General features: G+C 45.9%; 2 protein-coding genes across 2 annotated transcripts in view; one reads left to right on the plus strand and one right to left on the minus strand.

Moving 5' to 3' along the window:
* Positions 1-1,154: 1,154 nt before the first annotated feature.
* Positions 1,155-7,240, minus strand: zic2b (zic family member 2 (odd-paired homolog, Drosophila) b). The gene is made up of 2 exons (XM_068568662.1): positions 6,428-7,240; positions 1,155-4,098 (listed from the first exon to the last, which is right to left on the minus strand). Exons 1-2 carry the CDS (start codon positions 6,972-6,974, stop codon positions 3,443-3,445), a joined length of 1,203 nt encoding a protein of 400 aa, XP_068424763.1. The 5' UTR covers positions 6,975-7,240; the 3' UTR covers positions 1,155-3,442.
* A 2,486-nt stretch (positions 7,241-9,726) lies between these two features.
* vps8 (VPS8 subunit of CORVET complex) overlaps positions 9,727-14,047 on the plus strand; it is a 33,877-nt gene continuing 29,556 nt past the window's right edge. Inside the window, exons 1-6 of the mRNA XM_068567860.1 lie at positions 9,727-9,877; positions 11,505-11,573; positions 12,019-12,152; positions 12,361-12,457; positions 12,713-12,745; positions 13,028-13,082. Coding sequence (XP_068423961.1) covers positions 9,806-9,877; positions 11,505-11,573; positions 12,019-12,152; positions 12,361-12,457; positions 12,713-12,745; positions 13,028-13,082 — 460 coding nt within the window. The 5' untranslated portion in view covers positions 9,727-9,805. The remainder of the gene's footprint in view (positions 9,878-11,504; positions 11,574-12,018; positions 12,153-12,360; positions 12,458-12,712; positions 12,746-13,027; positions 13,083-14,047) is intronic.

The raw sequence follows: 14,047 nt of genomic DNA on the forward strand, positions 1-14,047 counted from the left end.
TGGGTTTTACAGGTTTCAAGGTTTTTTTTAAGAGTTTTCAATGGTTTTTAAGGGGTTTATAAGTGTTTCTTTTAGGGTTTTAAAGGTTCTTCAAGGGTTTTCTATCCTCCATTAGTCTTCTAAGGCGATGATCAAACACAATGTACCATCAGAACTCTGATAGCTGCTGGAAATGGGCCTCTATACACGATGTAGATATTTCATTAAGAACCAGATGTTTACACCTAGAATAGTCTTTTACCACATTAACAATGTAGAGAGGGTATTTATGATTCATTTCATGTTTTCTTCATTGAAAAAAACACTTTTCTTTGAAAAATAAGGACATTTCTAAGTAACCCCAAACTTTTGAACAGTAGTGTATTTGGCTCCGCCTCCGTCCAGCGAGCTCAACTATGATCTCCCGCCGTTCAGCTCACGGTACGGTCACGGTTCCCAAATTTTACGAGCGTTTTCCAGAACATCACCTGGTCTCGCGGCCTGAAAATGGGCTTTGTGGGTTTTATTTGTGTTTCATAGCGGTGCAATGATCCACGCTGTCGCCTCACAGCAAGAGCGTTGAATCGTTTGAACCCCTCCGCCTACGTTTTCCTCGCGTCAGCATGGGTTTTAACTTTCTCTCTCGGTCTACACGGCCATGCCGCTGAGGTTCATCAGACTCTAAACTCACCAGAACGAGAGTCGTTACAGAAAACGGTTGGGTAATATTTCCAAGACACTAGCACCAGGCGAATGAATTTAAGCTGTGGTCAGATTGTGAGATCAAATCTCCGAGCTTCACACTGAACTCATGACTTCAGCCTCTTTCTCTTTAAGCAGTGGTGATATTAGAGATAGACCGAAGCTGTAGGAACGTCTTTTCACCTGTTTCCAGAAAGTCATTTACCAAAAATCAATTAGTAAAGTCAAAATAGTGGTGGAAAAAAACCCTGACACTGTTGGTTTTAATATCATTTCCTGACTAAATCAGAGGCTCAGGTGTGTGTGTGTGTTGGCTGTCTTCATCAAATCCTTTTACAGGAGCCTTCGAGGCCTCGAGATCTGGTTTTCACTGCGTCATCCCTCTCACAGGGAAAAAAATGTGTTTCAATAACCACAAATCCACCCGGAGGCAGATTAGTTCTCGCAGAAAAGATTTGAAAGCAACACCCTGATTTCAGGTCAGTTTATAAATGCTATTTATTAGCTGAGAGATTCTGAGCACTTGATATATAACGAGAGGGCCCTTAACCTTAGTCAGAAAGTACTTCACTGAAACTTTAATGTGTTTTTAACCCCCAAAACCCCTGGTGGAGCGCACTGCAGGTTGTCCTGCAGCATCTAACATGACAACTCGCTTCCAGATCAAATGCATTTTATTCTGCTCTTACTTGGTGGTTGCATGCCAGGAAACATCCATCTGAATTCATACCAGCTTATCCTGAGCAGGGTCACAGAGAGCTGGAGCCTATCACAGTGAGGCATGGTGCACCAGCACAGGACACACACACACACACACACACACACACACGGACAGACAAGCATTCACACTTCTACACTTACAGGTAACGCAAGTATTCAGACGTGAAGGCTGTGTGGAATCCAGGACCTTCCACGCTGACCATGTGACAACAACAACAACAACACACACTTCATCATCTGTGAGGAGTCGCTCGCTCTCATCTTGGAGATTATTGCTCGGGAAACAAAACTTCAAATGGTACAATTCTGTCGTTGAAGTCGTGTTGTGATCGCTCCACTTCCACGTCGGTGTGTTGTGAGTAAAACCTGAACCAAACTGAGACGCACAATCTTCACGTCGCTCGTGCTGCTCATTCAACTCGGGTGTTAGTTGTAGTTTTGTTCTGTCAGTAATAATAATGTACATGTTAATAGCTTCGGGGCGGATAAACAAACAAAAAAAGAGTTAAAAGGTTTCAAACGAACGCCAAGGAAACAAAGATGAACGTTCAAATCATTTCCCAGACTATCCCTTGTGAGCATCCATCACTTTGACCCTCTGTACTTCCTGTAGTTTCAGGCTGTGAGGCCGTCACTTTCTACTGTAAACTGCTTCAGGTAGTTGTCTTAAAACCCAGCTTGAAAAGGATCTGCTCGTGGATACACAACGTACATCGGTCACTCGTTCCCCTTTTAAATAACAGCAACTTCAAAACAGAGATGACACATTTCTCCAAGCCGTAACACAATCTCAACACAATACATTCTGCGTGTTTCCTCCGTTCAATGATGCATACATTGAGTCAATTTTCAAAAAAATCCACTTATTTTTACGGCGGCACCATTTGATCAAAAAGGGGAAAATACTGGATGCCTTGTGCATCGTTTTAATACATGTTAAAGAAATATGTGTATGACATATATGGTCATTTAGGAAACCTTTGGGGGTGGGGGGGGGGGGGGTCTTCACTAAATTGCACATGGAGTGTAAACAGATACAGGTGATTAACCCACTGAGAGGTCCGTCGGGTCGAAAGAGGATAAGGAGACACTTGATGGAGGACCCGCCCCGCTGCTTTACTGCTGGACTGTGATCACATGACACTCGTTACTGGATCAGACTGTGGTCACATGACACTCGTTACTGGATCAGACTGTGGTCACATGACACTCGGTACTGGATCAGACTGTGGTCACATGACACTCGTTACTGGATCAGACTGTGGTCACATGACACTCGGTACTGGATCAGACTGTGGTCACATGACACTCGTTACTGGATCAGACTGTGGTCACATGACACTCGTTACTGGATCAGACTGTGGTCACGTGACACTCGTTACTGCCGGCGCCGTGTGAGGAACGACCTCAGTTTGCTTCAGTCAAAGAGCTCGTCGAATCACCTGGATCCCCTTTTTCGGATCGCCTGGTTATTTTCTGTAACTATCTGACAAACTAGCTTCACTTTGTTAAAAACACACTGAGGCCGTAAACGGGCTCACGCTTACTGCTGCTAGCGTGTGAACGCTGCCTTTCACGAGCTCAGGTTAACATCGCCGCCGATGTAGCCCTTGAAGTAGCTTCCTCTAGGTGGATCTCTGAGATAAACCGCTCAATAATCTGCTCATCAGGTACACACACACACACACACACGCACACACACAGCGAGCAGAGCAGAACCAACACCCCCCTGGTCCGTTTGTACAATGTTATCCACCTTTGTTAGTCCAAGGTTAGCGAGCAGTTCAAACCGTTAGGATGGACTTCCTCTCGTCCCTTCTGGGTTTTGGTCCACGTTCTAAAAAAAAAAGAGAAAACGTCTCCATCTGATCACAGCCTTCTCCATCTCAGAAGGGCCACGGGTGTTGAACCATAAACTCTGCTGGTTCTGGACATTTACAGCAACTATGATTCCCACAGAGCATCCCTGGCCTCGACCCCCGGGGGGAAGGGGGGGTCGGCCGACGCGTCGTTCTTCGAGTCCCAAAGCGCCGCTCCGCCCCTACGTGACGTACTCCTCGTCGTCGCTAGGTTCTGATTTGATGTGGTCCGGGTGCAGGAGAGGAAAGTGCGGCACCGTACTCCTGGTGCAGACGTACCACTCCTTAATGTTAGACAGCTGAGGTAAGGCCGGGTTGACGGAGCGCTGGCTCCGGCGCCGGCTCCTCCCGCTCTGCTGCCTCTGGGCCAGCTGGCTCTTCAGGCCCGACAGGGACAGATCCAGAGGCATCGCCACGGGGGAGGAGCTCCGCAGGAGCAGCTTGTGGTCGACTTCGCCGGCCGAGCCGATGTCCGAGGCGTGGCTGGACAGCAGGGGGAAGTGACGGTGGTGGTGGTGGTGGTGGTTTCCGTTGGCGAGCGACGGAGAGTGGCGGTTCATTTTCAGGTCGAGGGGCTCCAGGAGGGCCTGGTGAGGTGGTTGGAGTTGGTGAGGGGCGACGATGGCGTCGTACGCGTCCCGCGGGTCGGAGGTAGGCGACGACTTGACGTGGACCTTCATGTGTTTGCGCAGCGAGCTGGGGTGCGTGTAGGACTTGGTGCAGCCCAGCGCCTTGCAGTCGTAGGGCTTGGAGGCCGTGTGGACCTGCGAGTGCTTCTTCCGGTCGCTGCTGTTGGCGAAGCGCCGCTCGCAGAACTCGCACTGGAACGGCTTCTCCCCTGCAACACACACACACACACACACACACACGTCATGTTAGCACACCGGAGTGAGGCCCGGTGACTAATGGCACACTTGCGGGGACACTAACACACACACACGTGTTGGAAGGGCATGAAAAAGACTTCTTGAGGATTCTTGAGAAGTTCTGTATGGAAATGTTCTTTTAGTACTTAAGAAATTATTATTTCACTACGACTGCTCAGATGTTGATTAAAGAGCAAAATAACTTCAAGTGTGTATATTACCAGTAAAGTTACTTATTGCCTTAACGCAAAGGAAACAATACGGTATGGGATTGAAGGAAAATACTGAACTTCATCAAGAGATTATATTGGAAAATGCTTCTGCATATACATAAATATAAAGTCAACGGTTTGCTTTGCAGGACGTGAGAGGTGGGCTTATTCGTAACGTAAGAGGAGAAATAACTTTATAACTCTGTGCTAATTATTTTATATATATATATATATATATATATATATATATGTATATATGTATATATATATATATATATATATATATCGGAAAACTGACGATACCAATAGTGTCAACCAGTGACATAAGTCCAGTTCTGTGTAGCATGTAAATAAATCTTTACGTTGTATAATAACTATATTATTCATAACTACGGTACAGATCTAGCAGTAGCAACGCACTTGAGCTCTCACGTTCCCTTGAAGCACAAAGATGTTGAAGCAACTCAGTTGCTGAACTAAATTGCTTGATTGCTTTCGTTCTGCCCGTTTAGATGTTAGCTCCCAGGTTTCTGCATCTTCAGCAGCGCTTTGACGTTTATTATTCCAGCTGTCACGCTCATTTTCTGCAGGTAATTATGACGCTTTTGAACAGAATATTGTTCTCAAAAGTAAAGTAAGTCTTCTTACAAATGATCATAAGATTTGACCAAAACACTACAGAACACACAAAGGTGAAACCTGGAGCATGCTCAGTAATGCTTTCCTTTCACTTTGTCCTCATTAAAAGAAGATTAGACAATATTAATCATCTTTGTTGTTCAAGGTTTGCAGATAAAAACTACAACCAAATAATTGAAAAGTTAGATATTGAGTTTTAAAATGGAACACAATAGAGTTTTGATGAAACCGTTAGCAGGGATTCCTCTGGTTTAATGATGCTACGCTGAAGCTATCTCCATAGAACAAACATAGAACATGACGTAACAGGTAGAACGTGTCCGTAGAGAAGAGGACGGCATCACTTCAGGATGCTGCTCACAGATCTTTGACCCAGACGTTTGCTCAAAGAGTCAGAGTCAGGACGTGGATCCATATCGCAGCGCTGAGGCAAACTTGACTTGTGACCGTCAGCGTCTCCTCCGGGGCTTCCTCTCTCCTCCAGTTACAAGATCAAACTGACTGAAAATTCAATTCTGACATCGTAAAATATGAAAGTAAATAGGTTTAAATGTATAACGGTCCATTTCTGCAAGACCAGTGATGCAACCTGGACCTCAGATGAGTTTGTGAATGTGGTTTGTTCATAAAAAATACAAATAACATTTTTTGTATACATTGAACATTATTTCTCGACCTTATCGACATCCAATAAAGCTAAAAATGTACATAAACATACACTTCATTAGCAGTCTACGGCGGTTATAATGTTTTAATACCATAAAATAGTCAACTCAATGTTACGCAGCTCTAGTTTGACGGTCCTAATAATACTTTTTTTTTTTTTTAAAGGGATGGTTCCCAACCTGGCAACCCCATACGTTCTCGTATTGTCTGCTTTTATTTCATCTATAAAGCGTTACTAATTGATTTATTAAGCATTCATAAATCCATTAGGCACGCTGAGTTTCCTTTTCTTCTTCTGCACACTGCCATAACAGAGTAGAATAGTGGTTGTCAGATTTTGGGGTATAGTGGAGGAAAAACAACAGGATTCCTGCGAGCTGTGGTTTGTGCAGACACACGCACACACACGCACACACACACACACACACACGTCTCCCCCCCCACACACACACACACTCACACACACAGTCGTGTACATCGAATCAATTGGATCGGGTGCTCGTCTTATCTCCGTCTCACAACACAGCTGCTTTGTCCTGCTTCCTGTCACCTTGCATGACTCCTAAGCTGCAGCTTCGACCCCATGATTCCTCGAGGAAACGAGGGAGCAATGGAGGCCGGATGTAATGAGGGAACCGAGCCTACGTAAACATGGAGGGGGTTCCTCGCGGGGCTGGAACAATATCTCTGGACCTGCGTGTGTGTGTGTGCGTGTGTGTGTGTGTGTGTCATGGGGGGGTGACGGGAACACCCGCGCGCTACCACACAAATCACGAGCCCCTACCGGTGTGCGTGCGCGTGTGGATCTTGAGGTTCTCGGAGCGTGCGAACATCTTGCCGCAGTTGGGAAACGCGCACGAGAAGGGCTTCTCCCCGGTGTGCACGCGGATGTGGTTAATGAGTTTGTATTTGGCTTTGAACGCCTTCCCGCCGCGCAGACACTCGTCCCACATGCAGACGTGACTGAGGCTCTCCAGCCCCGCCGCGACGTGCTCGGTGGTGACGTGGTCCACCAGCTCGTGCATGGAGCCGAAACTTTGGTCGCAGACGGACGTCGCCGCCGTCCGCCCGAGCAGCGTCTGTCTCGAGGAAGAAGTTCGGTCAATCCACTTGCAGACCAGCTCGGTTTTGACGGTGGCGGGGCCTTTGGAGAAATCCAGCAGGCCGTCCATCCCGCCGCCGCCGCCGCCGCCGCCGGCAGCCCCGCCGTCGGAGCCCCCGGTGGCTCTCGGCTGCGGCGGGGAGACGATGCTCGAAGCCCCGGAGTTGTTGTTCCCCAGCGGAGAAACGAGGCCATTGTGCTGCCTGGCCACTCCGGCCGTCCGCTTCATGCTCGGCGCAGGCGGGCTGCCCCGCTCCGTGTCCCGGCGTACAATCCTCTCTTTCCCCCCGTAAAACGAGCGCGGTCCCGGCGGCAGAGCGTTCGCCGCGGCCCCGCGTCCTTCCTGCGGGTGTTTTCGGTGTGGAGGGAGCGCGCATGCGGCGGTGTCTTCACCCCCCGCTGTTCGGTGTTAGATCCCGAGAGCCAGAGCCTCCATGCTTTTATTTACTGTGTGAATGGAGGTGAACGGAGGCGAAGAAATACAGCGGGCTGCGACCCAACACGGTCTGGGGGCGTCCTTGTCTCCTTCCCTTCGTCTCTCCTTTCTCCTTTCCTTTTCTTCTTCTCCCCTACCACAACGTCATGGTCCAAGCATGAATACACAAATGGAGTTATATACATAAATGAATCACAGATGTTATATATATATATATATATATATATATATATATATATATATATATATATATATATATATATATATATATATATGCATAATTTAAATGACCAACATTATGTTTTATCATCGTCCATGTTTGATAAGACATTTACAGATTTTCACCACGGTGTCGTATTTGCATATTTTTGACAATCATTCTAGACAGAAACTGATTGTCTTTGCGTCTGAAGCCTGATGACGCACAAACCTCCCGACCGCACAGGCACCATTACAGAAATGATCCAAAACACATCAAAATACAACGTTTTGAATTATTTCTGCATCACAAACACCAAAATGGCCTTTCTGAAGAAGAAGAATCTGTTCTTTACACTAAACCACAGATGGTAATGATAACCATAAATACACATTTAATGGATTTAATCATAATAATAGCAATGCACAGGTGCTGCACAGGTGTGTTTAAGCGTCCCACACAGGTGTGTTTAGGCGTGCTGCACAGGTGTGTTTAGGCGTGCTGCACAGGTGTGTTGTCCTTTGTAACTGTCACTTAACGTGATGCTGGTTACATCCTGGAGCACCGAGGGTTTATCACACTGTTGCATCAGATTGTAAAACTGATCATGAAATCCACTTTTTGAATACTTTTATGAGACAATGAGAATAAAGTAATGATCATATGAGAATATATTTGTGAGACACAAATCCTCATATGGGACTTTAACACAATATACATAACTAATAATAATACATGTATTATAATTGGTACTAAATACTTTAAGAATACCGTTAATACTGTGAAACGAGTCAGGGAGAGAGTCTGCTGGTGGAACATGGACTCCTTGAGTAAAAGTAATAATGCCCATAATCATACCCGTAAAGTACCTCCAGGTGTGGGAATAGAAGAGTCACTTTCATGTTGTATACTTTCCTCTCCAGCTGATCAAAGTATGGAGTAACACTACAGCATTTCTTTCAGAGGTGTAGTGCAGTAAAAAGAACAGTAGCGTAAAGTAGAAACACAAGTAAAGTATACAGATAGAGCACAATTGTTTAAAAGTGTCACGAGTCAATCTGCATGTTTCTATGTAGATGATTTGTTACTTTACGTACGTGTGTGTGTGTGTGTGTGTGTGTGTGTGTGTGTGTGTGTGTGTGCCTCTATGTGCCTTGTTTTATAAATACAGTATGATCACAGTCTACATTTCACTTACTTTACTTCTTCCTAGAGCCTATGTGCTTCCTCGCCTCAAGTTTCCATGGATCATAGACGGTCCTGTCTCCTGCCTCCTGTCTCCTGCCTCCTGTCTCCTACCTCCTGCCATGGCCCTGCTGATGCTCCTCCTCTCTACCTCTTTCTGCTTCATGGACTGCGGTTATCTGGATCTTCTGCCACCTGCCTCCTGAATCCTAGCTCCTGTCTCCTGCCTCCTAATTCCAGTCTCCTGCCACCTGTATCCTGCCTCCTGTCTCCTGCCTCCTACCTCCTGCATCCTATCTCCTGCCTCCTGTATCCTGCCTCCTACCTCCTGCATCCTATCTCCTGCCTCCTACTTTCAATCTCCTGTCTCCTGTCTCCTACCTCCTGCTACGGCCTTGCTGATGCCCCTCCTCTTTACTTCCCTCTGCTTCATGGATTGTGGTTATCTGGATTGTGTACCGTGTGTATACTACTCATTACATGAATAATTTTTGTCATGATCATGTAATGTGCTGTAACTCTGTTATGTTGCTCATTCTGGTCACATGACATGTATTATTTTGTCCATCCTGGAGACGATCCTCCTCTGTTGCTCTATGAAGGTTCCTCCCTTTTTTTCCTGTGAAATGTTTTTACTATCTTTATTTGAGGAGTTGTTCCTGATCCGATGTGAGAGATTGTAAATCCCTCCGAGGCAAATTTGTATGTGTGATTTGGGGTTTATAAACATAAACTGAATTGAATACAGGAAACACAGGGCAGCGAGAAGGAGAACATCCCAACAAAGCTGAGAGTAGGAACGTAATACAAGTAGCTTAATGAAACACTGCACATATTAAGTGAACATCCCCCAGAGTTATGTGAACACTGTCAAGTAGAAGGATCAGAACAAGGAAGAAGACAAGAGAAGAATTTAGTGATCAGTGTGTTTTTTGTATGTTTATTTGGATTTTTTCTACTTTAATATGATGTCTTTTTGTGTTTATTTTTATTTTTATTGTTATGCACCTTCCACCAAGTCAAATGATGTGTTTGTGCAAAACACAGTTCTCAAAAGAGGATAGATAACTGGCCCAGCCTCCCACATAGCGGGGGTGCGGTAATGCGCATTAACGCTGGCTGCTACCCGCCGGTAAACCGTAGAAGAAGAAATACACTCCGCCGTCGTAGTAGTAGAAGAAGAAGAAGCTGCCGCAGGGAAACCCAGGCGGACAGCCCTTCTGCGCATGTAAACACCGCGATGTCGGAGTCTCCGGACGCCCGCAGCCTGCTCTCTGCTTCCTCCCAGCTCAACCTGGCGGAGATGGACGCGGTGAGAGGCTTTCGTATCTCGGGGTGTCATGGCGGAGCCGCGAGAAGGAACTCACTCGAGTCCTCCTGTTGTTTTTACCGCCGTCGCTAACACGGCTTTGCTAACATTGAAGCCGTAAAGACGAGACCGTCATTCAAACCAGGAATGCTGGCACGAGCTGCGCTTCAGACAAGTGAACTAATAAATCATTTTCTTGTTATTTCCACAAAATGAGGAAGGTTTTATTGGACCAACATGCCCCGTCAGGTGGTGCGTTCACGTGACCTCTTTTCCCGTTGTGTTTTTCACACGCCCAAAACAAACAGGAGCGAAGTCACTGAAACGGTTGTTACAAACGTATTGTTTGTTATTCATGGGATGTGATTGATAACATAACTCATGTACATGATATCTGAAATAAACAGCACGACTGGCATAATCTTGAGCTCAACTAAAAAAGGTTGGCAACATTTCCCAATCAGCCCCTGTGCACCACCACAGCTGACCCTGTTGCTTTGGATGACGTCATTTTTTTATGAATGAACCTACATGTTAAGGCCCAATCCCAATGTTCCCCCTGAACCATCAAGCCCTGAACCAGAGTGAGAGTCTTCAGGGCTTGATGGCTCGTTCGAGATGAACCAGTTCTGCGCAGAATCCATCGCGTGGTCAACGATACTCTCACGAGAGCGAGGCGGCCGTCGATTTCAGAGCAAGGTGCTGCAGCAGCTCTCCACCGCCTGTCTGGCCCAGTGCATGATGGGAAACGCTTGGCTGTCACCACATCAGAGAGCTGATTGGCTCGTAGATCTGACAGCAAACACCATGTGTTGTAGAAAATCCTTATTTTATGTGTAGTTGTAATACTTCACGCTTGATTGTTGACTATGAGTCTCAGGTTTAATCTATAAACATATTTTGTGTGGTTTATAATACTAAATCGTATTCATACAACACACATCAAAACCAGTCGTAATGTATTTCGCAGGCAGACATAAAAACAACAAAGGATGCAGCCACACACACATTTCTACATGAACATATATTTAAAATCACATATGAATGAATCCAAACGTCATCTGTAAACTAGACTACAGATCGGAACTAAAAGGAAGTATTTTATTCTGTAACTTCCTGTTAATATATATATATATATTTATTCTGCTTGCATTCCTCTAATTCATGTGTTTAATCGGGCTAAATGCCCACGTGCCTATTTGTTTACCTTTTTTTTTAACGTCTCCATTCTTCCATTGGGAACTGCGTATTTAACCTCACGTTGCAATGCATTGTGGGTAACTCCCTGAGGCAAAGTCAGCATCTAATGCTGACTTCTGGAAAGGGTTCACAAAGGGCTCAACATGTCTGCCCCAGAGCCCTCGGGCACTCCGACAACTATATTGTCCGACAACTATATTGTATCGTTTGCATCACATGCCAGCATGCACGCTTTATTACCCATCTCTCCCTCCCTTCCTCCATCCCTCTCTCCATCTAGCTGGAGTGGGTTTCCGGCTCGGCTCTCCCGGACCTCTTGCTCGGGCATCAGGGTGGGATCGTCCCCCTTCTGACTGTTTTAGATGAAGATAAAGAAAGCACAAATAAAACAAATGCGGCTTTCTAAACCTCGAAACGCTTCTGTTCTCAGATCGATGACAAGGAGTTTGACATTCCCCAAGTGGACACGCCGCCCACGCTGGAGAGCATCCTGAACGAGGTGAGGACTCCAGGATGAAGGCAACTCTGTGAAAGATCAGCCTAAATCTAGATCGGGGGCATAGACTAGAGACTCACACGTTCCAAGATGGCCGCCAGACCAGTCCTGCGTTTGTGTGTCTCCATGTGAGCTCAGAATTTATTTATGTTTTATTTTGTCTGCTCATCTGGCTGTTGTAACGTGGGACATGTCTTTAGCTTGTACTGGACTGAGAGCATAGTTCCTATTTTATTGGTTTCTTACAAAATTTGTAAATTTCAGCCTAGCGTCCTCTGCTAGCTGTAGCACAGATCAAAGTTGTTTGTGTCCCCTCGGCAGGTGTAAAGGTATCGTCAGATAAACATATTCTGTTGTGGATCCTGTGTGGGTGTAGGAGCGAACCTTCTAGCTAAGATGTGTGTGTCTGTGTGTGTGTGTGTGTGTGTGTGTGTGTGTGTGCGCGCAGCTGGAGGATGAGGAGGAACCATTTGTGTTGGAGGACACCTGCGTGCTGAACACAGACAACATGGACGCTCACTCCTGTGACACCTCCTCTCTGGCCAGCTCTGACAGCGGAGACCCAGCACACCTGCTCAAAAGGTATGGACACACACACATACACACACACACACACACACACACACACACACACACACACACACACACACACACACACACACACTATAAGTAACTTTAAGGTTTCACAGCAGTGAACACAACACAAACCCTGACTACAGGTTATTCACATGGAAGCTGTCTTCTTTCTGTGTGTGTGTGTCTTTGTGTGTCTTTGTGTGTTCGTGTGAAGGAGGAGGAGGACGGTGGATCTGAATGCGAGCGTTCACGGGTCTGTTCTTCGACACAGTCTGCTGAAGGGCATCTCTGCACAGATCGTTTCTGCTGCTGTAAGACCAGCAACACACACACACACACACACACACACGCGCACACACACACACGCACACACTCACCACTAGATGCCACTAAATCGTACACACTGTTGCTTTAAGATCTGTTATTACAAAGTCATCCTTTTTGTTTAATTCAGTGAAACTGAACTCTGTGTTTTAGTCCTAACTTCAATATTGTACATTTGTTGTGTCGTGACTAATACATTTATGTATTCAAGCGTCATAAAAACACTTGTATATGTTCCTCAGGACAAAGTGGATGCTGGACTGCCGACTGCTATAGTGAGTATTGTTTTATTCAAGAGTGAACTGAACACAGAGAGGAGATTTAAAGGAACATTTGTGCGTCCTCTACTGCTCCTCCATCGCTGATCATGTGTGTGTGTGTGTGTGTGTGTGTGTGTGTAATCAGGCCTCCGGTCTGCACCACAGTCACAGTTTACTCTTTATTCAAATGGATATGATCGTTTCTATCAACTAGAAACATTTATGTTGGCCAGTTTGAGAAGATCTTACGCAACAATAAGACAGAAAGTAGAGTGAGTGTGTGTTGTGTCGCTGCAGGCGGTGGGCGGTGTGATCGCGGTCGGGACGTCTCACGGTCTGGCTCTGGTGTTCGGTGAGTCCAAACTCCATGATGCACCTTCTCGTACACAATGTGTGTCATTAACATCGTCACATGTTTGCAATGCAACATCACAGAAACCACAGAATGGACTGGGTTTAGTTTCCTTTAGTTATTTCTGGATGAAACAGACTGCACGAGGGTCCTCTCAGGGGTTCTCACTGCACACACAGTGACCGACTAATGAAGCCCCAATGACACCATGCATGTCAGTGACGGACAGGTGGACCTGTGCCAGGGCCCCGCCCCCGATGTGATGTTTTGGGTGCCGGTTGTGTCGCACTATTCTGTAGCATGCTGCTCTTGTTTGTATAAACGGTGTGAGGAATGGAGGTTACCGCTCTAGTTACTGCTCGTTTAGAAGCTCTTCACTTCACTTTAACTCAGTGGTTCTCAAACTGTTTCTGTCTCCACTTTGGAGGAAGCAAAATGTTCAGGCCGCACCGCCCCGACAACATGGGAACAAAATGGTCCGACTTTTTGAGACTCCTCCATCCGTGCTTTTTTAATTAATAGATTAAAGAAAATGTAAATCCCTTTCAAGTAAACCAGATTGCTCCATCTGACAAAAACTAATAACATGTGTAATCACTTTGTTAAAACAATGCAAATAAAGTTATATATGTGCAAAGAATAACTCATATTTGGCCAAAAAGATGACCAAGGAAACCGGTTGGATCGCTGTTTTCTCCCCATAGGTTCACGTTAAAGTGCCCTTGAGCAAGACGCACAAAGCTCCTCAATTACTAAGGATGGTAAAATGCAGAGAATAATTCCCCCACTGTGGGATTAATAAAGGATTATTACTTCTTTTTTTTTAAGAATGTGCATCTCCCCCCGCACCTCACCTGTAATACCTCCACGCCCCACTAGAGGGTCGCGCCCCACAGTTTGAGAACCACTGTATTGACACGTCGGGTTCATCTTAAAAGAATACTTCACCCACAAAGTGATCATTT

The sequence above is a fragment of the Clinocottus analis genome, unplaced genomic scaffold, assembly GCF_023055335.1.
Source record: "Clinocottus analis isolate CAN_PGR_092001 unplaced genomic scaffold, fCliAna1.0.p SCAF_8, whole genome shotgun sequence".
Lineage (NCBI taxonomy): Eukaryota > Metazoa > Chordata > Actinopteri > Perciformes > Cottidae > Clinocottus > Clinocottus analis.